The sequence below is a fragment of the Ictalurus furcatus genome, chromosome 7, assembly GCF_023375685.1.
Source record: "Ictalurus furcatus strain D&B chromosome 7, Billie_1.0, whole genome shotgun sequence".
Taxonomy (NCBI): Eukaryota; Metazoa; Chordata; class Actinopteri; order Siluriformes; family Ictaluridae; genus Ictalurus; species Ictalurus furcatus.
Window position 1 is genome coordinate 12745643 of NC_071261.1, and position 27795 is coordinate 12773437.

Genomic DNA, 27795 nt, shown 5'->3' on the forward strand with positions numbered 1-27795 from the left:
ATTGTTTCCTGATCATGTTTTCTGGTGATGGTGAAATGCGTCACTTGTAGGGGTGTAAACCTCAGGCTTGCACGTGATACGATACTAAACGATTTTGATTTACCATTAATTCACAAATGACGACGACAACGACATTGAGAAGGACTTCTTTTTTTTTTTTTAACACGTCCTTTCGGATAGTAATCTCTTTACGGTGGCTGCGTCGATTCATTTCAATCGTTACCTTTTAAACCAACGCCTCAATAATAATGTTATGATATGCCTTACGTGTCTGTGGTGCGACCGAAATTCCACACCGCTCCTCTTGACATAGGGTTTAGGAACGTTTTTGCAATTTAACCTGACCCCACCTTTAACAATATGTAGCTGGCTGTAAAATCATTTGAACATTGTTTTCACATTAGGGTATGCAAATGTATCATTTGCATAAACACGCACGAATAAAAACACCACGGTTTTCTCCTCGCTTCGATATCTGCGTATCGCACATGTACGGATACGCACGCGTCGGATACACATGGCGTCTTTGTTCTCCGTGGACGTTTCCTCGATTCAACATGGTTCACGTAACGTCTGACTTCAAAGAGGCCGTGTGACAATTTAACTCCGCTAGAAATTCCTCTCACGAGCACAGCGGTCAGGTACAAATTTGTGCCAGGAACAAAAAAAAGTTCAAAGACGTGAAAGAAAGACGGTATAAATCTATGTCCATGTCATTCCTTCACCTTCAGGCTGCGACGCTTTGATATGAGACACAATCCCATGTCTTTGTGAGGCCGGGACGACTGGAGGCGGATTTTAATCATGCTTTCCCTTAACATGATACGGTACTGATGTACGCCGCAGGGTGAAGACTTTTATCCTATTTATCTTTGCTGATTAGTCACGTAAGAAATAAAACACGACAGGATGTGTGTGGTGGGAAAGTTCATTACTTTCCGATAACAGCATGTCCTGAAGTAGTTCGTTTTTCTTACATCACACCGATTTGCCTAATTTTTTTTTTTTTTTTTTAATTAACAAACGACACATTGTACTTTTTTGACGATTTATAATTCAATTTAATGCTGTGGAACATCCGCAAGACAAGTTGACACTGGAGACTCCTTCCATCTCCTTACAGAAACTGTCACCAATCAGAATCCAGAATTCAACAGCAATGCGGTTTAAGAATATAATATCCTATGTACACAGACTGCAAAAGGAAAAAGACCAAAAATAAATAAATAAATAAATAAATAAATAAATCAGAAAGTTTTCTCCAAGCAAACACGCTCGTTATCAACATTCCCAGAAGGCAGCTTGTCGACGTGGCCATGACTCACCGCAGCGCTCGGTTTGTGTGGCAGCACCCTGAGGGGCTGTTTAAATTACAGCGACGTGCTCCCCTCTGCTTCTGGTGCATTCGACCCATCCATCGTGACGCCAAATCCAGGATAATCAGCTCCTCATGCAAGCTCCGCTACGATGGACAGCGCACACACATGCAGCTAATAATCCGTGACAATATCCTTTTAATTGTTCCTCCTGAAGCTTTTACTGAACAGTTTGGGTCGACAAACGCTGTGGGTCAAATTCTAATTTGTAAAAAAAAAAACCCCAAAAATGCTCAGACAAGCAACCAAAGATCCAAACATTACAAATTCTACAACCGATTCTATATAAGCATTATATTTACATTATATACAGGTTTATATTAACACCCTAGCTTTAATAAGTCATCGTTTCCATAGTAGTAGCAATCTAAGACTAATCTAAAGACTAATAATAAACTGATTCAAAATTTATAATAGTTGAAATGGTGACCTTTTCTGTGAGGAGACGTTTATGTAACTGGAAGGAGTCTCCAGTGTCAGAGCTTTGTAAAGGTCATTTGTAAAGCTGTGACTTTAGGTTTTCTGACATGGGAAAGTCTTTTTAAAAAAAAGAAATAAAACAAGGATGTTGCATTTATTTTGTCTTATTAACTTCAAAATAAAGTGAGGGAAGGGAATGACTGTTTACGCTGAAGTTCCTCAACATTTCATCTCAACACAGGGCGGCTGTGACTCGGGACACATGCCGAAGTGACACTGAACCCCAAGTTGCTCCTGATGGCAAGTTAGCCCCTTGCATGGCAGCTCTGCTACCATTGGTGTGTGTGTGAATGGGTGAATGTGACACAGTGTAAAGCGCTTTGGATAAAAGCGCTATATAAGTGCGCCATTTACCATTTCATGTAAACCAAATAATAAAAGATTCACCAAAAAAAATTATTCCTAATAACGCTCCGTTACTTGGAGAGAATCAAATCTCAAGAACTACGGAATCTTTATTTTAGAGGACATCAAATAGTTTACCACCTGTCTTCTTCACTTCAACTGAATCTTGTTGGAGAATCAAAGGAATTGAAAATTTATCACAGAAAAGTTTCGTTCACACAAATCACAGTGCCGATCGAAAGAATCGACTCTTCACGTAGAGTCCTACTGATGCTCCACTACCTCATAAATGACACCCTTCATATATTTATAGTATAGTGAATGTATGATTGTCATACCCACATGTTGTTTTAAGGAGTCCATTAAGTTCAGAAATTAGCGACTGGAGATTTGTAAACGTTTTGATTCTGCGAAAGAATCAGTTCGTATGAAGAACCGAAATGGTTCTAATGATTCGTTTATAAGAATAAACTCCAAAAAGAGAGAGAGAGAGAGAGAGAGAGAGCGAGCGAGAGAGAGACTCATGATCACCTCGTCACTTATTGATGGACTCGAGTCTGTTTTATGTCGAAGTCATTGTTGTTTTTGGAAGTCCATTTAGTTTTCATCTGAAGTACAAAAAGTAGTCAGGAACGATTCTTTAAAACGACTGGCTTGGAAATTTCACAGGAATTAGCATAAAACATTCACAAGACGAAGAAATTGAGCCTTTTTCAGCCTCACACCAAAGCAAAGAACACAGATTTCATATGGTAATGCTAGTTTTTCTTCCTGTCTTTTTTTGTGTGAGAAATGTGAATATGTATAGAGATTCGATTCTTTTTAATGACTCACATTCCAGAATCGAACCAACTGATTGCGAGTTTTGTCACGACTCGTCCAAATCGATTCATCAGAGCGACTCGTATGATTCGTGAACGATTATTCTAAACATCTAATTAATTATTATTTCTTTAATATCATAAGAATTAATTCACAAACGCGTGGGTGTATTTTTCATCCCCACACCAAAACAAAAACACCACAACTTTGATGTCCGATGTTTCTTGCTTGTTGTGGGGGGGAACTGTATTTCGACATTTGGTTTGAGTTCGTGAACGGCTCAGTTCTTTTTAATGATTAGTTCGAAAGAATCGACTCGCAAGAACGAACCAGGTGCGAGGCTGGTTTACATGACTCGTTCGAAAGAATCGATTCGTAGTGACACAGTGACGTACCCATCCTCCGTTCTCCTGGATCCAGTCGTTCAGCGGGCCGTTCAGGTACTCGGCCATCCAGCGCGCGACGTTCTCGGCACACGCGTTCCTCTCGGCGTCCGGAGCGCACTGCACGCACACCATCGCGCCGTACTCGAAAAATGCCACCACGCGACCCCAGTTCACTCCATCGCGGAACAGCTCGTCCGCCACGGCCACGAACCGCGGCTGCTCCGTGCCCACCGATGTCGCGCGCAGGCCCTTCACCATCTCCGCCAACTCCGGTCGGTACAAGCTTTCCAGTTCGTCACCGGCCTCGCGCAAAGCCATGTGCAGAGTTACGCGGCGCGCGCTCTCCTTCTCGCGCTCCTCCTGGCCGTCCAGGCTGCTCGCGCGGCACCGATGAAACTCCCGCGCGTGGCCGTTTTTCGACAGTTTGTGGTTCAGATACTTTTCCACGATGCGCCGGTTATCGTACAGATTTCCGTTCGCCATGTCCGGTCCACACAAGCGTCTCAGTGCTGGCTGCTCCTACAATTCGTTACGTTCAGAAGGAACGGATCGTACAGCCTTCTCACGAGGCTTAAGACAGACGCGTATATATTCACGTGCATTTCTCGAGGGGATGGAAAACGTACAGAGCGTGCAGTACAGTGTCTCGCGCTGGGGGTAGCTGTACTACTGCGACTTCTCCGTGGTTTAGGAAAAAGCAAACGCCCACTTTCCGCCAGCCGGGGGGGGAGTGATCCTGGAAAGCAGCTCAGGAAGTGTGTCCGCGTGAGTGTGTCATTCCGTAACGACTGTAAACCTTGTGCGTGCGCGAGCGGGACCGGGACGCGTCAGGTTTCCGACCAGTGCGGATTCGGTTCACCGAGTGCAGATAGCACACTGACTCACTCTCACTCTGTGTGCGCGCGCGTTGCGGATCCTGCCCCTTATACGCGCGTGCAACAGTGGGGCAATTTCCTCCATTACAGAATCTATAGATATCTACAACAAATAAATAAACAAATAAAAAATAGTCTCTCCTGTATTAATCTTTATTATAATATATACATACAATTTTTTTCCCCCTAAAAAGGTAAATATCTGATTTGTTTGTGGGTGCCAAAATTTTTGTATACAACGGTTGTGTATATTTCTACCAGTTCACTGGTGAGCGAAAACGCTCATCAAGCAACACTGTTGCTAGGCAACTACGCAGCCTAACCACTAAGTGTAAACTAGCTTATGACGATTTAGTTAGTCGGCATTATGTGTAAAAGCACACTGAGACGGAAACTGACAGGAATATCAACGTTGTCCCCCCCCCCCCCCCCCCCCCCCAATAAGTGTCTAAAACCACACTTTAATTACACTTAGAATTGACTGCTAATCAAAACTTCCTTTCGCTCTGGCATAGAAAGTCAACTGTAGCATCGCAACTCAAAAAATGAAATCACAATGGCCGACCTTATGATGGATGTTTGATTAGCGGTGATGCTAAGTCTGACTAATAGTTGTACTCAAACAGAGCCATTAAACAAGTCTTTTACCAACACATCTCAGGCAAATGTTGATATACTTTGATGAGTATTTATATAATTACACTTAGCATCGAATGCCGAGACGTCCACGTTATGTCCCGACTCGTAAAACTCATTTGTGTCCCAATATGGCCGAACCCGTGGATGTTTGATTAGCAATGATGCCAAGTGTCATTTTACTCAAAAAGAGGCTTTTTATTTGAATTATAAATTATTTTACCAACATATCTGAGGTAAATGTTGACATTTCTGATGAGTATATTTTGTGTCCATGGCCGCTGGTCACACGAAAGTCTTATAGCAGCGATGCGTTTTGACATGTTTTACTCGCTATAGACGTTTCCCGAGTCGCCTAGCAGTACGATTTCATATAAAAAAATACAAAATAAAAACAATCCTTCATTTACTATGTAGCCGTTAACAGTAGCACTGGACGTCATATTGAATAATTAATAAATATATGTATGTGTATAGCTGGTATTAATGAGCTAATTTGCATAATATTTGCTATGTGAAGAAAAGAATTTCACTGCTGTAATGTATGTGAGATAAATAAAGACTCATTATTATCATAACGAGTTGACTTCTTTTTTTGTTTCCGATGTTGTAATTGACTCGTGTACGACACAATACAGTAGCTGAGAGAAACTGATTTTTTTTTTTTTTTTTTTTTTTAAATGGTTCAGATTTAGTTTCGGTTCTGCTTTTTAAAATTTTTTTTATATAAATGCACCCGAGCCCTTTCATCTTTTCTGCCCCTGATTTGAATATTAGACAGGCAGTCAAAGCAGCTTATGAATAACTATGAATACCAATAATTAAAACTTATGAATAATGGCAGACGCGAGGAAACGGCTTTGACGCGAGACACCTAGTGGACTTTGAGCCTCGTTAATAACTTTACAGTAACGGAACTATATTTATTTAACATATCTTCACATATCACATCTTCTTCTTGCCGTAAAAATGCGAAGAAACAAATGGTACCAACTCTCCAAAACATTTTATTTGATCATGTAAGAAATTAACACGTAGCAACAACAACTTTTGGGTTTGTTTGTTTTTTTTTTGTTTGTTTTTTTTTAAATGGCACACAAGGTGAATATTTTTTTTTTTCTTTTCGTCACAACAACCGAAAGACAAGAGGAATGTGTCCAAGCTGTTTGTGTTTTTTTACGTTACTTAAATTACCGTTAAATTATATTAACTGAGACATTTAAACAATTCTTAACATCAAACAACAAGAAAAGAGCTAAGTCCTAGCATGGAGGTGAAAACCGGTTTTAAATGTACATGCTTCGTTTGCATAGCTTTAACGACTGAAAAGAAAGGTCATTGATCAGATGTAGGAATGTGTTGTTAAAAAAAAAAAAAAAAAAGTTGTTCTTTATTCCGAGTCACAGCGCTGTCCGTCTTTACAATTTTAAAACAAAATCCTTAAAAGATAGCTGTGTTTATGCTCGGATGTTGTCCAGGTCTCATCAGACTACCTACGCAGCCTCCTTTCAAATACTCGGAAGTGCGTACGATGAATGTTGCGAGTGACGAACATAGTGTTAAACCGTTAATCGGTTAAAAACTAGCGTGTTAGCTACTCTGCCTTATTGTGGAACGGAAGAGCGATAGTTAACCTTAACCGTGCCTCGAGCCGACGTCAAATGAGAACATCGTCGCTGCGACTCATGCGTCCTCACTTTCATACTTAAGGCGCCTTGAATTGCAAAAAACAGAAAATAAAAAAAAAAAAACAAACAGAAAAAACCTAGCAAATAACGCAAAAACCGCAGCTGATTGCGAGGAGGCTACGATGAAACAATAAATCTGGCTGAACCGATTGTCTCTTAAGGCTTTAAAATGAGTTCTGCATGACCGGAGCGTCTCACTTGCTATGGCTGAATCGCTAAATGGTAGCTAATAATAATAATAATAATAAAAAAATGTTAGTGCTAAATTGCGCCGTCTTGCGCTATTCGTATGGTTTCTTTAACGTAACAAGTCCTATGTTTGCTCGTTACAGCTGGTGAAACTTATTCGGTCTAACTAGTAAGCTGATGGGGTTTTTTTTTTTTACGCTAGATAGCTAGCATGACAGTCGGATAAGCTAACGACTGGTTAGCAAGCCAATATAACATGGCTGTCGAGTGTGAAGGACAACACGAACAATCAGTTGGAGATCTTTAGAGATTTACGCTCAATTTCTTTCACATTGAGTGTCCGGCTTCAGGGTTGAGTTTGTTGGTTAATTAGCATGCTAAGTAGCTAGCAGGGCAGCCAGATAGTGTGCTAGCTGGTTAGCTATTTAGGCAGTACTTGGGAAGTCAGTGAAAACGGAAGATATTTGCGTCGACGTCAAGCGTGATCGACGTCCTGCTAATTGCTACACGCTTCGTAGCTGCGACAGCAAGTCGACGAGTGCAGACGGTGTTTCGTTGCTAGATAGTTAGCAAGCTACATAGAAGTCGAACTGAAAACTGAAAGAAATTCTCCAAGGAAGTCACTTCAGTGTCGAGCGTTTTCCCTGCTAATCGCTAACGAACAAGGGCACGTTATAAAGACCGAAACGCAGGGATTCGCTCGATTTGTGTAGGTTTCAGCACACGCAGTGCTGTCCTGCTTTTCAACAGCTAGCATGGATGCTAAAAACATGTTCTTCATTCCCTCCCCCTCCTTCTAGGTCAGGGCTAAACATGCTAGCTCTTCCTGTTACCAAAGGGAAGAACTCGAACCAGCGAGTCTCGCGTACATCAAACATCTCCATCAGGACGCCTGCACAGAGAATCGAGGATAAGGCAAAAATGGCGGACGCAGTTCAGGAAGTTATCTTTTAACCAATAAACGACAATGATGGGAAAGGTGAGCGAGTTTGTCTGAGATTGGAACGATAAACATTTATCTATCCTCGCCTGCGAAGATAATCCACTTACAAAGACGTGCTAAAAAAAATCGTTACGGCATGTAATAAGAGCGGAGCTTAAGGTAAATCGATCACATGACATCACCGTAATTGTGCGCAAAGTAGAATCGCTTGCTAGCAAACAATGCTAGTGTTCCAAAACAAAATCTTATGTAGTCCAACGCTAGCTAACTGAAAAATTTTAGCTGTTTGAATTGCACAAACCTGAAGTTAGCTAGCGTGCTGAAGGACCGCACAATTGATACAATTTATGAGAATTTATATTGACGCTACAATTCATAATTACACAAATAAAACAGCTAGCCAGACATTAGCTTGCATGTATATACTACTGTATGTACAACTGTTGCGTGATTAAAAACATTTAAATCCACTAACTAGCAAGCTAGCTAAATTTGGCTAGCTCTTTTGTCATGTAATTAAAACCAATAGCTAGGTTGGCTAGCAAACACCACATTGATGTATTTATCGTATTTGACGTTTAACAAAAAAAAAAAATCTGTTGATGAAGATTTAATCGTTTAGGATAGCGAAACTATTATACTTGTGGATCTTGTGCACCGTATTGAGCAACATTCGCTAATTTTAGGTTAACTCTCCAGCGGCTAAATCTAGCCGAGTAGTCAGCTTCCGAACATTGAGGTGCTTTGGCTAATCTGTGGTATCCATTCGACATTGGACTGTAAACAAAATCAAGCTAATATTAGCACGGCGCTTAGCTAACGTTGCTAAACTCGTTCGATCCGGTAAATACGCGCCACACTTTGATGTTAAATAGCTAGCAAAGTCGATAAAACTGTTAACCTCAGTGTTAGCCTGTTCAATAGTTAGCTTATTTGTGATAGGTTTAGCTACTGCTGGAGAGGGAATCGTTAATCGTAGCTAAGCGAACGTTAGTTAGTTAAAGTGGCTTAACTAAAGTAAACTAAACGCTCATTGGCTGATCAAACGTAGCTTAAGCTCCGCCCTACGTTGACCCAGACAAAATGTGTTATGCGATGGGGTGTATCAGGATGTAACGTGTGTGTGTGTCCAGGTCGAGCAGTGAAGGTGGAACGGCAGGAAGCGCGGGCGTTACTCCGTCTTGTCGGACGCTTTGCTCTGCTCCCTCTGGATCATGCAGCGGCGTACGATGCTGTCGAAGCTGCTCAGGTAGAAGAGTGCGATGGTGCGGAACAGCCCCATGGTCACAATCTGAACCCAGAACACAGCTGTTTATGACCGATGTCATTCGGTACACGTACAAGTGTATGAGAGAGACAGGTGTGAGAGAGTGACAGGCGTGTACCTGCTGCAGCCCCTCGGTGATGGATGTGACGGGCGACATGCCGCAGGTGAGCGCAGACAGCATGTAGCCGTCAGGACCTACGGAGCTGCTGAAGTTCCCCTGCTGCACCACGCAACACACACACAACTTAAACAGCTGAGTGAGACGCTTTACACCTTCTGATTGGTTGGAAGCTGTTCATTAATGTTCTGTAACAGCAGCGCAGGTTTACATCAATGCGCTCGCTCTGATAAGTTATCGTTTCCATAGTAACAGCACCTTCACGTTTTCTATAGAAACGACAAGCGCGTCGATATAAACCTGCCATCAGCGCGGTGCTGACACTCACCATGGCATCTTTAACGATGACTTTCGCCACCTGCTCAGGCTGATACACCCCGGACGTCTCCGAGATCAGCTTCGTCTCTAAAGGCTGCATCGGAGAAAACACACAAAACGGTAAAAAGGGCTTACGACACCGCGTGGACAAAAGGGGGGAGAGAAAAGAGAAGAAAAAAAAAGAAAAAAAAAGGGGTTCATCGATGATTTCCGAACACGTACCTTCATCTTGTTCTCCTCAGCTAACGCCGGCGTGTCGGTGTCGGGAGGGTAGGATACCGTCACATAGATGTTATACGGCTTCACCTGCAGGACACAACACAGAGCGAGTACACAACATTGGGTAAGGTTCTGCGTTCTGATTGGTCATAAGATAAGCTGATTAGTTTTCTAGCACAGGTTTTATATTAACGCGCTCGCCCTCATGCATTGTCGTTTCAAGGTACGACATCAGCGTTGATTCCATCACACACACACCTCCATCTGCAGAGCTTCGGCGAGGCCACGCAGGGCAAATTTGGAGGCGGAGTACGCCGTGTAGCCGAAGAGTCCAAGCTGCCCGGCCTGAGAACACACGAACACCACGCGGCCCATCCGCCGCTCCTTCATGTTGCTGATCACAGCCCGCGTGGCATACACACTGCCCAGGTAGTTCACCTCCATCAGACTCTGACACACACACACACACACACACACACACACACACACACATATTACACCTGACATTACTAGTAACTGTATTTCTATAATGCGTTTATGACATTAAAGTGTGACACGTTAATTTGACCATAAAGTTGATCAAAGGGCAATAAAATATTTGATATATATATATATAAATTTTAATAAAATAATACATGTAATAAAAAGCTTTGTTTACATGAATTCTTTCAAGGTGGTTTTACAATATGCAATTGAGAGCCATGTAGCACTGCTACATCACAGAGAAGGGGGCAGGACTTAGAGGTGTGGTGGGATTCCTTATTTGCATATCGATTAAAAAATCTGACCTGGAAGTGTTGGACCCCGAGCTCCTCGAACTTCCCTGACACGGCCGTCCCTGCGCAGTTCACCAGCATGTCCACCGGCCCCAACTTCTCCTGAGCCTGACACACACACACACACACACACACGTGAAGATGTACACGCACACACGTGAAGATGTACACGCACACACGTGAAGATGTACACGCACACACGTGAAGATGTACACGCACACACGTGAAGATGTGTACACACACACACACACACGTGAAGATGTGTACACACACACGTGAAGATGTGTACACACACACACGTGAAGATGTGTACACACACACACGTGAAGATGTACACACACACACACACACACTTTCACTCCTCCACTCACCTGTTTGAGCACGCTCTCCACCTGGCTGTAATCTTTCGACACGTCCACTGAGATGCAGAGCACCACCTTACACACAACACACACACTTAATAATGATAATAATAATAATAAAAATAATATTACCTTCACGGTCAGTTTAAAAGTTACTCCCCCACTGTAAACTTTTCTCTAAACCTTATTATGGGATGTTCCTCCTTCCTTTCTAACGTTTCTTTCAACCCTCTTTCTTTCCTTCGCTTCTTTGTTTATTTAAATTTCTCGTTTCCTTTCATCATCTTTTTCTCTCATTGCATCTCACCTGCTTCCGTCGCTCACCATGCTTTCCTATCACTTTGCCTTTCCCTCCCTCTATCTCTCTCTCTCTCGTTCTTCTTTCATGCGTTCCTTTTCGTCCCTTGGTGTCCCCCACTTTTCCTTTCTTCCCCTCTTTCTTGTTTGCTATCCTTTCTAGCTGAAAAATATTATTCCTTTCTTTTTTCCTCCTGCTACTGGTGGTACGAGAGCTGGAACTCACATGTAGCCATTAGCTTGATGCTGCCCCCCTGCTGCCACTCCATGCCACTACACCATTATTTCACTTCTGTAGAGTTACTGACCTGTTTATCGTTTACGGCACACTTCTCCACCGCCTTCTTCGCCTGCACCAGTTTACCCTGGAGACACAAACACCACAAGCTTATGGCCTCCAGTTTAGTGGCATGTCCGAATCATCACTCACACAATAAATAAATAAATACATTTTAATAAAAAATTTTTAAAAATCACACGTCTCAGTAATATCATCCTTCTTTCTTTCTCTTATCGTTTAAGATTTCCGTTGTTTCCATCTTTCTTTCTCTTTCTCGCTCTCTCCTGCTTCCTTCATACTCCATTTTTCCTCCTTCCCTTTCTTCCTTTTATCCTTGCCTCACCTCCTTTCCATTCTTTTTGCATTCTTATTCCTCTTTCTTTGTACGTTTTTCTTTCTCCCTTCTAGCATTTCCCTCTCTTGCTTCTGTAGTTCTTTCTAAAATTTTTCGTTGTGCATCATCGCTTCTTTCCCCTTTCTGTTTTTTCCCTACCTCTTTTTCCATTTTCCTTACTTTTTTCTAAACTGTACATTTCTTTCTTTTATCGTTTTCTTTCCATTTTCAGCACAAATCAAACTATTCTATCGCAGAATTCCTTTCTAACCTACAGCTCCGCCTTCACACTTTAGGCCACGCCCCCTCTCTCAGTGACACCAAAACGATAGTGATTCAGCTTTGACCTTCTGTGTGTCTGAGACTCTGAACACTTTGAGTGTACGATTAATCAGATAAGCAGTTCATGCAAACCGGTAGCTATAAGCTTCCGTTACTTGTTAGCCACCCACGTGTTTACGGTCTCACCTCATCGCGCGCCACCAATGTGATGAAAGCTCCTTGTTTGTAGCACTCCATGGCTATGCACTTCCCGATCCCGCTGCTGCCCCCCGTCACCTGGACATCGCAAATAAACACACAAAATATATTCAGAATGTGGGTTGTGGGGGCACAAACTTTTTAACTTCCTCATAATTAACATCTTAACTTACATTTTTTTGAATAGAATTTTTTTTTGATAATAAAGGAAAATTTTGCAAAACTCCACCACAGTAAACGTAACACGGCTATAAATTAGATTTCCGATCTCAACTCCGTGCCAAATACTTTTCTATTTTTTAAGTGATTTGTGCAGTGTAAAACCTGCATACGCTTATATTTTTTGATGAACAAATCATGGTTGCCATGGTAACGTTACATTTTCACAGCTTTGACTACTTTCTCTTACAAATAAATAAATGAAAATATGTCAATGCAAATGTCTAGCTAGTTTACCGTCACGTAGCAGGCCAATGTAGGCAGAGCGTTGCGTGAGGGGCGTTTCCGTATGTACATAATTTGCATATTTATGAACATTCATATCAGACTGTATTTGCGAGTAAAATAAAGGTGTATACGTGTTCTCAGGCCGCCCCCCTCTTGTACTAAATTCTTGCACATGACATTATCGACGGCACAAAAAGGACACAGATGATCGGCTATATGCAAACTGTTTTCAAAAGAAACAATATATACTGTGGAAAAGTGAAAATAAATCACTTGTTTTTAATAGAAAACAAGTGCACTTACCACGACATGGGCCCCATTGAGTTTGAGCGGTTTGGGGCTTATTAAAGGCGATATCATGTAGAGAAACAAGACAAAGGCGACCATAAAAGCAGCAAAAACTAAAATCATCATCATCATGAAAGGAAGAAAAGACCAGCCGGAGTGCGAGAAAAACCAGTCCAGTGTTACCGAGTTCCAAAAAGCCTCTTCAGAGGGCATGGGAGAGAGACTTCAAGCCGAACCCCAAATCTCTGCGTACTCCCTATATACGTGCTCTCAATGTGCTATCACAACAACGGTGGTTTACGGACTACCTAGTGAACTTTAACAATGCAGGGGAACCATTTAGGACACGGCCGCGCTAGCTAGCTAGGGACAAGCTAACTCTTTCATCTACGGAGTCGATATAAATGGCTCTTTCTTTATAAATGCCAGATAGACAGCGAGTCAAATTTTCACCATTTGTTTCTCACATTCGTAATAGGTTACAGTGTCAGAAAAGCGTGACGATATGAACGCGCAAAACGTTGTACGCGCGTTTCGACCATTAATTGTTTGCAGCTAGCTAACTCCGTTCACTAATACAAACCAAAACACAAGCGATGTCCACGAACGAACGCTCGCTGTCAGTCGCTTTCTGGGATTTGTAGTTGATTAATACGTGACGACGTCAGTGACGCGTCACGTAAAGGACTACAAATTCCAGAATCCAGCAAAGGAGGTAGGATTTTCCCGCCTTTTGTGAGGAAAGAGGCTCTTCTATTACGAAGTTGTTCCATAATACGAGCCAACCATGGTGAAAATAAAAATAATAAAAACAGTGAAAAACAATAAAATAGTCTACATCATGACCTAGAAGATAACTATATCTAAAGGAATAGTCTGACAAAATTAATAAACAATTTTCCACATACACAAAGTGTTGTCTCATTTGAGTCAATTTTTTTTCTGTTTTGCTTTGTGCTAAAGCTACCATAGCTAAGAAGTAATGGAAACCTGTGTCCTAAATCACACAAACCAATAGAACTGGATGTTTTTAAGATTTTGTGTGAGACTTCCATTACTTGTTAGCAACATTAGCTTCATAGCTCCTAGTTAGAGATCCAAACTCGAACAGGTGCACAAGTTGTACAGTTTACACAAGGAATAATAACACTCTGATGTGCTGGTTTAGGAAAACAATAAACAACGACAAATTTACACCTGCCAACGTGTTTTATTTGTCTGATACCACAGCATTTTACCAGCAATTAACATTTTTAGTAGTCACGCTCCCAAGAAACGACAAAACTTAACTCTTCTGTCCTGAAGACTTTTGAAAGTTACCACTTTACCAATTACAAAGCGCTGACACTGGAGACTCCTTCTGCTGATCCGAACAAACCCGCTGATGTTGATTACTTAATAAACAAGTGTTTTCCGCAGTATTGTTTTTCAATCTCAGCTTTTATTTACACGTGTACGATAAGAGGTAAATGAGCAACACCAAAACCTCATGGAGTTCAGAAACAAAAATGTTCTAAACAGTCATGTTTAAACAACAGCAAAAAATAAACAGGCTATGAAGGATAACATGTAAAGTTTGCTATATAGAAAACCCAACACCATAAGCGAACAGGACTGTAGCTGTATACAATCAGACAGGGAAGGAGAATAAATGTGAATGAATGTGCAAATCTCATTTTTTTTGCGCCGTGCATAAATGTTTATTAACATTTATGATGTACACAAAAATTTGGTTTGTTTTTATGTAAAGTAAAAGAAAAACGTATTGAAGGCACAAGTTTGCTGTAGCAAGATGGTCCAAAGAATATAATAAAATAAAAATTGGCTTGGTGTCACATGGCCACAAGTCACAGACTATGAGACGCCTTCCTGTCACATCCCATAACTGTTGGCCAAAAATAACGTTCAATTTGAAAGAAAGTAAAGGGACAATATGTTTATGATTTGATGTATACTAATTAAAGATTCCCAAATTCTGTAATATAACAAAACATTTACCGAACTTACGCAGTTTTCGCAGTCATGTGACCTCCACAAGGTCTACACCCATCAACACATTGTAACAATTCTGAGGTTTCATGCGCCCTTGTCGACTTCTCATATTTTCCACTTGGGTGCCATCTTAAGCCGCTGTTCAGTTTTGTTATAAGTCCTACGAAGCGTTGCATTCTTACGAAATTAAATATTTTTAAAAATATATCTACTTTAACTAGCCAAGATCAAAATGGTGGGCCACCTTTGCAACTTCATTCCGCTAGAATACTTAGCATGTTCATTAGATAGCACAGCTCAATTAGCATGGTGATGGCTCAAAGAAAAATACCCCAAGTGTATTACAACTGAATTAACACCCCCGCTGCCTTAGTCGCCATCTTGGGTTCTATTACTTTCATCAGCTCGTGTTACTTTCGTCAGATAAGCCCTTTGAAGTCCTGAGGATCATGATGGTCTGATGCGGCGTCCTTTTCAAAATGGCAGACCAAGCTGCTAAGGGTTAACAGGATCAATACCTTTCAAAATGTGGACAAAGTAGCCAATTAGCATCATTAGCTATGCAGCTACAGAATTACAGATGGCTACATCAATTTTGCTTGCGGTAGCCTGTACAAGTCACCACGGAAACCATCTCTCATTCTGCATAGCGGTAGCCTGTACAAATCTCCACGGACACCAACTGTGTCATTCTTTTGCTAGAGATAACCTATACAAAAAAAAAAAAATTAAATCACCATGGACCATGTCATTTTTGATAACGCTAGTCTGTACAAATCACCACGGAAACCGACTGTAAGTCATTCTCTTGCTAGTACAAATAGCCATAGAAACCAACTGCATCGTTCTTGCTAGCAACTGCCTGAACAAATCACCATGGAAACCAGCTACATGATGTAGCTAGAGATAACTGTGTGACATTGATGTTGCACACTCTCGGGCTGTAAGGCGAAGTCGACTAGGGCGCAAAAAAGGGCATTCAATCATAGACTGAAAGGGCGTTTGCCAAAGGAAAACACAAAAAGTTACCGAGATCCAAAATATTTTTGATGCATCTTGTTAAACCGGCTATTTAAATAAAGTTTTATATCGTGTTTGCAGTAAACTAACGGCACTTGTATCTACAACCAGATTTAAACGCTTCATTATGTAAGAATTGGAACACAGCCCACAAATTGACAATCCAAATAACGCTCATCACTACTCACCTCTCAACTTGAGGCATGTGCCGATACTCAGAAATGTGATGTACTGTGATATTCAGCATGCACAACATTGTTACTACCTTTTTTTGTGCCACCTAGATAGTGTCCTATGTGCCTGTAAGCCATTTAATAATATTGTAAACCGCGATATAATGTTTGCCGATAATCATGATGGGAAAATTCTGAACATCAGCCCGATGCAAATTAGTGCTCGATATAAGTCCGAAATCTTTACGACTGAACCAGCGTTGATGTAGTGAATCCGAATAAACCGAGAATGATTTTTTTTTTAAAAAACCCAGAATAACTAAATGTTAGAAAAATGTGACGCATAAACGTAATTCCGGGCGCACGTAGGCTCCGGATCGGCTTCTACCAAGCTGTCCTTCAACTCGCCAGTCCAACAGGAAGTCCAGGAAGAAAAAGAGAGGAAAAGAGGGAAGAGAAGACTTTAGAAATCCTGGACCCCGCCGCTTCGGTTCCTTCCTCAACCCTCCTGGCCGAAATCCTCTGTGAATTTCCTCAGCTTCTCCAGGTCCTGCTCGTTCACGGTGGGCTTCGTGCTGGCCAGCGATCGCAACATGTCCGCCTGTGAACACGTGCAGCAAACAGACATTTTTTTGACAAACTAATGAAAGCAGGAGTACAGAACACTGCTCTACGATCAGTCTCATCTATGTAAATTAACGTAGGCAAGACTACAAATGCTGATCTGCCATCAGACTATATAGACTAAGGAGTTCTGGAATATAACTGCTGATGTAGTTTTGGTGCTCTATAGACTAATTAGAATGAATGATCGCAGGAATATAAATACTGATCTAAAGTCGGTTTTGACAAACCAATGAGCGATAGAAACCGCTGTGGAAAACGAAGCTTCTTAAACAGCTCACCATGCTAACCACAGGCTCCATGAGTTTATCTCCAGGAACCTCCAACCACGTCATCTCAATGGCCTGAGGATCTCCGGGAGAGCATGGGGTTAGAAAGTCATCCACGATCACATTGGGGTCGGCTCTGGATGGTCCTCGTACCTTTAAAAGTATGGGGGGGTTACTCGAGAATTCACCAGCACTGTGGTATAATTATACATACACAATCCCTAACGATGTAAAATCATCAACAACTCAATCCGGTTTCCTCTGTAACTCGGGTAACAAGCAAGAACAAGGCCCGGGTGTACTGAATCAGGGCTCCGTACCCGTTTGAAGTGTGTGGCGGATTGCACTTTCCTGACGGGCTGCATCAGAGCGTCGCGCACTATGATGCTGATGTCGGCGCCCGAGTAGCCCTCGGTCTTCTTGCCCAGCGTGACGAAGTCAGCATCGTTCAGGCTGTTGGGCGTGGTGCCCAGATGCAGCTTAAACATGAAGGAGCGGGCGTGTTCCTCCGGCAGGGGGATGTAGATGCGCTTCTCAAATCTACACACCCACACACACACAGTGCTCAGGTGTACAGATTCACATTGTTTGTGGTTTACTTGAAAAGTAATAATAAATAAATAAGTGTTCTCCGATTTCAAAGCACGACCCAGGCAAACACGGGCTTCTTATATGCCCTGAGAATGAAACGCCGACTCGCCGTAATTTTATTTATCTTTAATTTATCTCCGCATATTCATGAGCTGCCGTCATACAATCGTTTCTATGGATACACCTCGGAAGGTGTTATTCCACACTGTTCCAAGCGCTGTAGCCTATAAAGCAGTCCTTTACGTAATTAAATTAAATCAGAATCGAGCTGCTCACCGTCTCCTGATGGCAGAGTCGAGTGTCCATGGGATGTTGGTTGCTCCGAGCACCAGGATTCCCTTGTTGTCATTCCCAACACCTGAGAATGATCAAGAAGTGGTGTGAAATCTCAAGTTTTTTGTTTTTTTTTTTAACTATAGTTTCCTCAAAATTTTCCTAATTTCAGTGGTCCAGTACCAAAAGATTCCAGAAAAAAAAGGAATCGATACATCAGGGTTGGGGGCTAGAGAGACTATTTGTTGCTTTATTTTTCTCCCCAATTAAAAAAACAAAACAAAAAAACAACCACAACCATGGTTTAGGTAGCCCCTGTCTAAGATCAATTTTGCACCATCCAAAGTAAAGACGTAAAACAAAAACTATATCTGAAGAGAAAACCCAAAGAGAAAAATCAAATTTGTTTACAGCAGCGACATTAATGCTTTGATCCTCCAAAGCTAAAATCCAGGTTCATCATCATCATCTCTTTCTCACCCTGCATCTGCACCAGGAACTCGGTCTTGATCCTGCGAGCCGCCTCGCTCTCGTTCTCACTTCTGGAGCCGCACAGAGAGTCGACCTCGTCGATGAAGATGATGGATGGACTGTGTTCTCGGGCCAGCTCGAACAGGTTCTTCACCAGCCTGAAGGAAAAGGAGCAAGGAACGTACGGGGGAATCAGGGTCATGTTTGAAATGAACGTTATTAATACACTGGGGGGGTGGCAAAAAAAAGAAAAAAAAAAAAGGAGGTAGTCATTTTATTTATAGTACTCCGTCAGCCTGCAGCTGGGGGGAGGTGAGGGTTTCTGGTTGTCGTGACAACTGTGTTTGATCATTACCGAAGCATCCAGTTTCACTTCCTGCATCAATCAATGCATTTAAAGTTTCTATTCAGGCATTGTACTCTTAGTAAAGGAGGTATGGCCTCAGTGAATCACGTGGCATCAACATTTTAAACAAGTCTTGAGACATTTCATTTCATTGCAGCATCTCACACACTCACGAAGCTGCTCGTCACAGCCCGGCTGTTCGAGAACTCACTTCTCACTTTCTCCCAGCCACTTGGACACCAGGTCTGAGGAGGAGATGGAGAAGAAGGTGGAGTTGTTGGCCTCAGTGGCCACAGCCTTGGCCAGGTACGACTTTCCTGTTCCAGGAGGACCGAAGAGCAGGATCCCCCTCCACGGAGTGCGCTTACCTGAGAGCGGAGAGAACCAAGGTTACACTCCCCCCACCGTAATGTGTGTTTTATCGGCAATTAAATATGCAAATTAGCTGATAATACTGATAGTCAGGAGCATTTACACACCTTCCTGCTTAGCATGAGAGAATGTTAGTGTTTCAGTTTCAACCCCTTTACTAGTTATCCAGGAAAAAGAGAACGTATGGTCACCCATATCCATCTTCTCCATTTTCTTTTTACTTACGTTTAGTTACGTAGTGACAAACAGCTCCAAGTGGAGGATTATTCGGGGCTAAAGAAAAAATCATCCCCCAATGCCCAGGCCTGGTTACGCCCCTGCTGACAGTCACATTGACCTGTGGTGTTCCAGGTAATTAGAGATGATGAAACACTGACCTGTGAAGAGGTGTGGGAATTTAATGGGCAGAATAACGGCTTCCTTCAGGGCCTCTTTGGCTCCTTCGAGTCCAGCGACATCGTTCCACTGGATATTCGGTTTCTCCATGACGATGGCCCCTACACACAAACACACTCCATTAGTGTTGTGTACATTTCACATTCATTGCCCTCACCCAGGTACCTGTCCGTCTGTTTGGTTACCTCTCCACCCATTCATCCAGCTACCTCTCCACCCATTCATCCAGCAATGAAAGGACCTGCACACGTCCTTCCTGCTACCTGTCCATCCATCCATACTGCTACCTGTCCATCCATCCATACTGCTACCTGTCCATCCATCCATCCATACTGCTACCTGTCCATCCATCCATCCTTACTGCTACCTGTCCATCCATCCATCCTTACTGCTACCTGTCCTTCCATCCATCCTTACTGCTACCTGTCCATCCATCCATCCTTACTGCTACTCATTTGTCCATTCATTCAGAAGTCTGTCCAGCTGCTTGTTGCCATCATCTGTCCATGCACCTATTGCATCCATCTTTCAGATGTTTTTCAGTCAGTCTGTTCATCATCTATCCAAACATCCATCAATCCATCTGTTTATCTACCAACATAGTGATTAACTTATCCGTCTACCCATCATCCATCTTTCTAACTATATACATCCATCCATCCACCTGGCTATTCATTTATCCGTCCTATTCTGTTTTCTCTGCATGTCCATTCATCTGTACATCTTCTATTTAACCCTCAATGTTTCTATAACTTTACCGATCAGTTCATCCACCTGTCAAGATAACAAACCGATATAAAATAACCTGTCCACTGTCATTTTCCCAATTTCCCAGTGAGAAGGAGTGTGTAAACAACCAACCTGAAAGTTGGTTCTGGAATTTCTTCTTCTCTGGATCTTCTCCGTCATCGCTGTCGTTTCTGTAGGGAAAGAAAGAGAAAAAAAATAAGTCTCACACACTTGTAAACGATGTGAAATCTGACCGATACACAAGCACGCCTTGCGCACACACCCTTTCTCGTCAGACTGTGACTCCTTGACTGGTTTAGCGGGAGCTTTCTCCTTCTTCTTCAGGTACTCCTTCAGCTTCTCCGCTCGGTCCAGGTACTCCGCACATTTGCCTCTGATGCTCTGTTTGGCTTTGTCCCCCTGAGCTTCATCTAAAACACACACACAGGCTTTGAGTTCAGTTCCTACGACTGCTGAACAGGAACCTTAACACACCTATAAGACACAGAGTTTGACAGCTCCTATAACATCAGACGTACATTTGATGACATGCAGGAAGTACTGAACGGCGTGCTGGTACAGCCTCAGCGCCTCCTCGTAATTCTGCGCCTTGTCCTCCTGCGCCGCCTTACTGGCCAGATCTATAGCTTTCTGCAAAAAAACCAAACAAACACAAACAAAATATAACAGGTTAAAGTTCTAGAAGTAAAACAATTGACAGATTCAGGTTTTATCATCAGTCTAACAGCGAGTGTTTTTACAGTAGCTTTCTCCAGCCATCATGCGAGTTAGTACGTGAGGTAAAGTCCCGACTGTAAACAAAAACAGAGTCAATAAGTGCAGCCAAAGTGCACACATTCGTAATTCTTCTCATTCCTTTAAAAGCTATCTGAGAAGTGGAAACCATAAAGCGATTCTGCCACGCGATGGACCAAGACCGACCGAATGACTTCATGATGCAGGGCAATTACACCACACTGTATTTATATTCTGGATTCAGATCGGTCAGATTAACTTTCTATAACAGCAGCTCAGGTTTATATTAATGCGCTCGTGTAATCACTGATATGACCAATAATAAACAGACATTTACGGAACATTGTTGTAAGGCGCCTTGAGTATCAGTCAGAGGTGAAGCTGTAAAGTTTTTACAATTAAATCAGGAAAATAAACAACTTCAGGGTGGGAACAGTGATGTCACTTCCTCACACCACCCTGTCGTTGATTATTTTCCTAGAACAGCACGACACGGTTTTATTCCTACACACACATCACTAGAAATAATTCAGGAACACTTTTTTTCCTTCAATGCAATAATTTTAAAGAATGTGATTTTATTTATTAAAATTGTGGACAATTCAGATCTGTTTATTTGTTAATCATTGCTTGGACCCCGATAATCGCTGCTAATAGTTAACCGTTAAGTCAAGTTGTTAGGCTAAAACGGGCTATCTTGCTAATTCCGATTTAAAAACTACAAGAAGTTAAAGACGTCCAGCTGCTAAACGAACGATTTTTACACATATAATAACTTATTTTTGCAAAGAAAAAAAAGGTCACAATATGTTTGACGAGCTTTTTGCCATGAACAGACAGTAGCTTAAAAAATTAATTAATTGATGAAAAAACACAAAGCTTTAAGCTAGGCCATTGATAGATGACGTTTTCCCCCGAGGCTCAGTCCCAAATGCCTGCCTACTCCCTATAAAGGTCGCCTGCTAAACAGTAGCGTCAACACCCCACCTAGTGCACTACACTGCCCCACAGAGAGGGGTTTGGGATTCGGTCAAAAACTCAGCGTTGAGACTCTGTTATGATTCAACAGCGAACTTGAGCGCAGACTAAACACAAGTCAGCTTCGCTCAGTCACGCGTTACGGTTATTTAAAGCTCTCACTATGGGATTACCAGCGAATTATTTCGCTATCTAACACGGCTAGTCCGCTAGCAGCAACTTACCTGCAAGTTGTTGGTGGCAGCCATAGGGGCTGAGAAAATATCGCGATTTGACTAAAACACGGCGTGTTTAAATGTTCTGCTGATATTTAAAAGAAAAGGAACCGCGATGTTTTCCGAGCTTTAACAAACAATCGCTGGGACGAAGCCGAATTCTTTTCTGTGTTGTTATTGAAATCCTACTGGATAATGGAGGGGGGGAAACTTCCGCGTTACAAAATGTCGAATATCACTTCCGCCTATGACAGTCACGTGTCCGACGGCCGTGACTTCATGGCGCAAGCCCCGCCCACACTGAAACACATTGTTTTTTGAACCCGAGTCTCCTCCAACTGGATCAGGGACTTACTTTTTTTTTTTTTTAAAGTTAATAATAATAAGAGGATTTATGACAGATGATAAAGATAAAGTGATGATTAATGAGAAGTGGAGAAATCTGACAATACGATAAATCTGTCAAAGACACAGGAAACAAGCAAATTAAATGTTAAAATGTAAAGTTAAATAGAAATCTATATATATATATATATATATATATACACACATACATATACACACACACACACATTATATATATATATAATATATATATATATATATATATATATATATATATATATATATATATATATATATATATATATATATATATAAATCAGCCTTTGTCTTTTTGAAGCACAAAAAAAATCATGAATTGGATAAAATGACAGGTCTTTACACCAAAGTTGTTTGTTCATGATGCTGTACAATTCACGATACTCTGTTTATTTTGATTTCATTTTCCTTCGTTCAAATTTCATTACTATTACTATTATTACACAGACCTAACGAGGATTTAAAAAAAGGAGGGCCTGATTGGTTACTTAGTACTCTTTACCTGGACTTTCCCTTCATTTAATTTTTTTCGAATCGTAAATAAACTAATTCTGTACACCAAAACAGACTCGTTTTATTCGTTTTAACAGACAAAAAAAGCATCCGATTTGGCGTGCGATCGTATCCAGCTTCCAAAAAAAAAAACCCAAAAGAATCGTGTTTTTCTCCGGATAAATAGGACAATAAGACAAGTTCGGCAGTCGTCGATCCTCAAGAAACGAATGTTAGGCCCGGTATGAGGTGAAAACGATTAATCGGTAAAACGGAAATGAACTCCTCGACCCAAGGAGGAAAAATCCAGAGAGGAGGATTAAAAGACAGCTTTAACAGAGGAAATGGAAGAAAGTTTCATGAAATTCTGAACTGTAAACCTGGGTGCGGTGGATGTTATGGGTGTGACGCATCATTACTGAACTCGAACGTGATAGGCTGATCACATGCCAGGTTAGTCATCAGGCCGTCTTATCAGGATGCAAGGTCGACAAGTGGGGGATTACTGCTTCGTCACTCTGGACGGGATTCCAAATAAACAGCATAACACACCGCGTGCGATAACGTGTGCCTATATGATGATACAAAGGACGATTTAACCGGTCCTCATGCGTCCTAAGATGCGTTCATTATTACTGATGAACAACTGCAGAGGAAGCTCTCAAACTTGGATACTCTCCAAAATGGGGAATTAGATGAAGATATCTGGCAACCCTTTGAGACTGCAAGTCAGGGAAAGAATAACACACACACACACCCAGAGATTAATTTCTTTACATAACAAATCGACTAAAGGATGTTTTTATGAGCAGTCACCGGTCCAGATTTCTTCCAATTACAAACATGACCTGTAAAGGGATGATCTATATATATGTATATAGATAGATAGATAGATATATTCTCTAAAGAAACCATTTCTGATCGAGAATAACCACACACAGCTCTTGAACATTACCCCACCTCATTGGTGATGGATGTTCAATCATTCTGAGATGTTTATTTCAGAGAGGATGCAAGTCATTCATTTTTCTTAGTTTTCTGAACTTCCATCTGATCTCAGAAAGTCGCCTTATCTTGAGATCACGAGCCCAAGGGGTCCAGATATCCAGATAACAGCACAAAAAACGATCAACATCTCAATCTCATGGCCTTTCAGGACTTCTGGAGGGTTTAGCTTGAAACCTTCTTGCGCTGAAGAAAACGTGACGTCTCATTCAACCGAAATATCTCAAATAAAGGCAAATTATTGTGAGAGTGCTATGAGATAAAACGTCTTCGTTCTGGATACAGATGCTTAAAACGAGTGAAGAACAGAACAAGACGTGTATTTCGACGCGTGAAACAAGTTCAAACGTTTCGCGTTGAACGTTTCCGAATCGTATATTTGGTTTATTGTAATCCTACGACAGGAAATACCACATGAAAGCGACTATATTCAGGATCATTTCGTCTCAGCCAGGAGGTTAAGACTCGGCTGTAGATGGAGATAGAAAAAAAAAGCCATACAAATGACTGCAAAGACAACAGAGGAAGTACGAATGCACACAGAGAGACTGAGAGACAGAAAAATACTATAAGTGTTTTAGTTCTTCGGTGTAAAGAACCTGTTTCTCATCTAGATATTCCTGCAGCTTCTCAGCTCGGTCCAGGTACTGGGAACACTTGTCTCGGATCTTCTGGTTTCCTTCTTTCCCCTGAGGCTCACCTGAACACACACACACACACACACACACACACACACACACACACAAAACAGATGTTATTACATTAGCTGGTGACGAATACATCACCTGAAATAATCAAACGTAAACAAAATGACTTCTTAACACGACTGAAAGACATTCGACTGTAAACCAATGCTCAATGCTATGCTAGCATCAAGATATGCGATGCTAACTGACGCCAACAACGCTTTCCTGCGAACTCTTCACCAAAATGTTGGAAACGTAAACGCATCAGAGCTGAAAATTGTATAAACGCAGCACGAGTCTCCGTTTCTCACCTCAGCGACAAGCAGAGTTACACGTAAACATGTAAGCAAGGCTGGGAGCATCGATAGCGGAGTTGCTAGGCGGCTAGTTTTCCAGCCTCAAGATGGCGGAATCTGCGTCGCATGGCTTGATTTGATCAACACACAACACAATATACACAGAAACGTTCGATTATTTCGAGAAAGGACTCGAGGGAGGTTACTGACGGCGTTTCTGATACTGGAATAATAATAATAACGATGGCAGCAATTATGGATGTACATCAAAACGTAAATAAAAAGCTAAACACATGGCGAGGGGAGCAACTTAGCGAGTATACAGGAGATTGTATAATTTACACAGAACTTCGTGTTTGTTTGAATATTTGTAGTAAAATGTGAAATGCTGGTTGGTTTAGCTGCAGCCAATCACAAGCCTTCACTGGATTCTAACTGGTTTGCATGTCGAGGTGACAGGAATTGCACTTTATAAGTAATACTCAGTTTGAACTTTTTTCGGTTAGCGGTTTCCTACATTACCCACAATGCCACACTACCTGCTGACAGCATGTGCAGCGGGATTTAACCCTCGCTTCGTGTCTACCTAACGACAGAGCAATGTAGCAACATTTTAATCCTTAACGCCTGTCCAAGTCTCTCATCTGTAAACTCGGCTAAACTGACCGTCTTCCAAAGCTTCAAGCTTTTTTTTTTTTTTTGGCTAATACCATTGCACATCACTAACTAGTCAAGATCCACAAACATTTTACCGGGTTTCAGCGTTCACACACACAGAGCAGCATAGAGTCCAGACCATATACACTAAGTGCATGAATTCACGTACGCTTTATGATGTGCAGGAAATACTTCACAGCGTGGTGGTAGGACTTGACGGCCTCCTCGAAATTCCCGGCCTCATCCTCCTGCGAGGCTTTGGTGGCAATCGCTATGGCTTTCTGGGGTGGAGAGAGCAGATATCAGAGAAAAGGGGAGAGAGGGAGGGAAAAAGAACAAGGAAGCGGAAGTTTTGAGGTCTGTTTTCCCGGGATAGACTCCGGATCCACCACCCGGACCAGGATAACGGATAAAGTGCTTGAAACAATGCTATGTACATTCCCTGCTTGAGAAAAAAAACCCCAAGAGAAACCATTACAGAACTTCTAATGGTGTTAATGGTTATAATGGGAATTGTATTGGTTTTAATGGAAACTATAATGGTCCTTGTGGGTCTTTACTGGTAATGTGTTGGGTTCTATTGGTGGCATGTTTCTGTTTAGTGGAAACAAATACAGAGACCGTTAAATACTAATAGAAAACGGCCGAAAACACACTACATTTGTTCAGAGTTTTAATGGAATTTGTAGTGGAAACCATTAGAATTTCTGTAATGGTTTCTATTGTTTTTAATCCTTATTTGTACCCTTGATAGTACCACCACAGTGCCAAGGACAAGGAACCTTTATTGGTGTATGAAAGTGTGTGAGATGCCCTGCAACTTTTCTTCTCACTGAGGTGGTACCATTATCTTTCGCACTTTTAAAACGCATCTTTCAATTGATGCGTACCTTCCATGTAAAAAAAAATACAATAATTATTATTATGAGAATGAGAATACATTTGTAACACCATCCATCCATTTTCTATACCGCTTATCCTACAGGTTCACGGGGAACCTGGAGCCTATCCCAGGGAGCATGAGGTACAACGTGGGGTACACCCTGGAAGGGGTGCCAATCCATCACAGGGTACACTCACACACACATTCATACACTACAGACACTTTGGACATGCCAATCAGCCTACCATACATGAGGAGGAAACCGGAGAAAACCCCCGCAGCACGGGGACAACATGCAAACTCCACACACACGCACTGCAACGATGGGAATCGAACCCTCAACCCTGTTGGTGTGAGGCGAACGTGCTAACCATTAACACCAATGCTTTTAAAAGGTTTCTATGTAAAAAGTACAGTATGTAATAAAACGTATACAAGTATGTAAAAACAATCCCATTGCTTGTGTAACTAGAAATATATACATATTTTTATATATATATATATATTTTTTTTTTATTGTTCTCGTAATAACCTGCACCTCCCGAATATCAGAGATCAGGTGTGTGTGTGTGCCTTTATAAGGGCTGGAAGCTTCGCACCTACCTGCAAGTTAGAGGGCTCCATTATATGCCGTGATCCTGAGCGACTCGGTGAAGGCATGGTGAAGCAGAAGTCATGTGAGCTCGTGTGTTTGTGTACAGTCTGACCTGTAACACCTATCAGGCTCGAGAACAATGCGGAAATCTCTTTTTCTCTCTCTCACACACACACGCCCAGTGAGTAACAAGGTTCAGAAATAACCGCCCAAACCGGTGGCACAGTTTCCAAACATGATGTCATTACTCAGGCCTTGTCACTCCGTCACTCTGACATACAGCACTACTGTTCACGTTGTGTAGGAGGTAGTTATTTATACACCATAATACACGGCGGTGGTAACTGGCAAAGTTAGTTTCTAGGTTGCTGTAGAACATAGATGTAAATAACAAGAAGTGTTTTAGCACAAAAAAAAACTACTTTCAGTTGTGAGGTCGTGTGGAAATCAGGGAGCGCGTCATCATTTTTAATAATCAATCAATCAACAAAATAAGGAAGGAAATAAAGAAAGTAAAGCAAGTAAATACAGAATCGAAGTTAAGTAAGTAAACAAACAAATTGCTAACAAATCAAATAAATAAATGCTAAGCAATTAAACAAATGACCGTCCAATCACCGATCAGCATTCTTCCCGAGAGCCAATCACCAATCAGCGCTGTTTGGCCCA

General features: G+C 41.7%; 3 protein-coding genes across 7 annotated transcripts in view; all 3 read right to left on the minus strand.

Annotated features, from left to right (window-relative positions):
* Window positions 1-4465, minus strand: part of bcl2b (BCL2 apoptosis regulator b) — a 30966-nt gene extending 26501 nt beyond the window's left edge. Inside the window, exon 1 of the mRNA XM_053628542.1 lies at window positions 3419-4465. Coding sequence (XP_053484517.1) covers window positions 3419-3892 — 474 coding nt within the window. The 5' untranslated portion in view covers window positions 3893-4465. The remainder of the gene's footprint in view (window positions 1-3418) is intronic.
* Window positions 4466-5344: 879 nt separating this feature from the next.
* Window positions 5345-13717, minus strand: kdsr (3-ketodihydrosphingosine reductase). Of its 4 annotated transcripts, none has more exons than XM_053628547.1 (10): window positions 12942-13717; window positions 12180-12269; window positions 11406-11462; window positions 10810-10875; window positions 10451-10546; window positions 9921-10112; window positions 9666-9749; window positions 9454-9537; window positions 9126-9227; window positions 5345-9031 (listed from the first exon to the last, which is right to left on the minus strand). In XM_053628547.1, the coding sequence occupies exons 1-10, from the start codon at window positions 13137-13139 to the stop codon at window positions 8912-8914; spliced, it is 1089 nt and encodes a 362-aa protein (XP_053484522.1). In that variant the 5' UTR covers window positions 13140-13717; the 3' UTR covers window positions 5345-8911. The 4 variants fall into 4 exon arrangements, with proteins under 4 accessions (XP_053484522.1, XP_053484521.1, XP_053484520.1 ...); XM_053628546.1 differs by having other exon boundaries at window positions 9126-9251; XM_053628545.1 differs by having other exon boundaries at window positions 5345-9227.
* Window positions 13718-14342: 625 nt separating this feature from the next.
* On the minus strand, window positions 14343-27301 carry vps4b (vacuolar protein sorting 4 homolog B). Of its 2 annotated transcripts, XM_053628556.1 has the most exons (13): window positions 27135-27301; window positions 25818-25929; window positions 24609-24709; window positions 20722-20833; window positions 20466-20613; window positions 20315-20373; window positions 19435-19554; window positions 18897-19053; window positions 18349-18497; window positions 17872-17953; window positions 17325-17544; window positions 17017-17157; window positions 14343-16712 (listed from the first exon to the last, which is right to left on the minus strand). In XM_053628556.1, the coding sequence occupies exons 1-13, from the start codon at window positions 27189-27191 to the stop codon at window positions 16611-16613; spliced, it is 1560 nt and encodes a 519-aa protein (XP_053484531.1). In that variant the 5' UTR covers window positions 27192-27301; the 3' UTR covers window positions 14343-16610. The 2 variants fall into 2 exon arrangements, with proteins under 2 accessions (XP_053484531.1, XP_053484532.1); XM_053628557.1 differs by lacking the exons at window positions 24609-24709; window positions 25818-25929; window positions 27135-27301 and adding an exon at window positions 22141-22380.
* Window positions 27302-27795: the final 494 nt, after the last annotated feature.

What these genes read in the sequence shown, in the direction of transcription:
- kdsr (XM_053628543.1), bottom strand. Translation starts at nt 13,139, where the DNA reads ATGCCCTCTGAAGAGGCTTTTTGGAACTCGGTAACACTGGACTGGTTT. An exon ending in TCAATGGGGCCCATGTCGTG is followed by an intron (nt 12,270 to 12,941) that starts GTAAGTGCACTT and finishes TGCGATGTCCAG; the next exon opens with GTGACGGGGGGCAGCAGCGG. An exon ending in CATTGGTGGCGCGCGATGAG is followed by an intron (nt 11,463 to 12,179) that starts GTGAGACCGTAA and finishes TTGTGTCTCCAG; the next exon opens with GGTAAACTGGTGCAGGCGAA.
- vps4b (XM_053628556.1), bottom strand. Translation starts at nt 27,191, where the DNA reads ATGCCTTCACCGAGTCGCTCAGGATCACGGCATATAATGGAGCCCTCT. An exon ending in AATATCTAGATGAGAAACAG is followed by an intron (nt 20,834 to 24,608) that starts GTTCTTTACACC and finishes GTTTTTTTGCAG; the next exon opens with AAAGCTATAGATCTGGCCAG. An exon ending in CCGCCACACACTTCAAACGG is followed by an intron (nt 17,158 to 17,324) that starts GTACGGAGCCCT and finishes ATACTTTTAAAG; the next exon opens with GTACGAGGACCATCCAGAGC.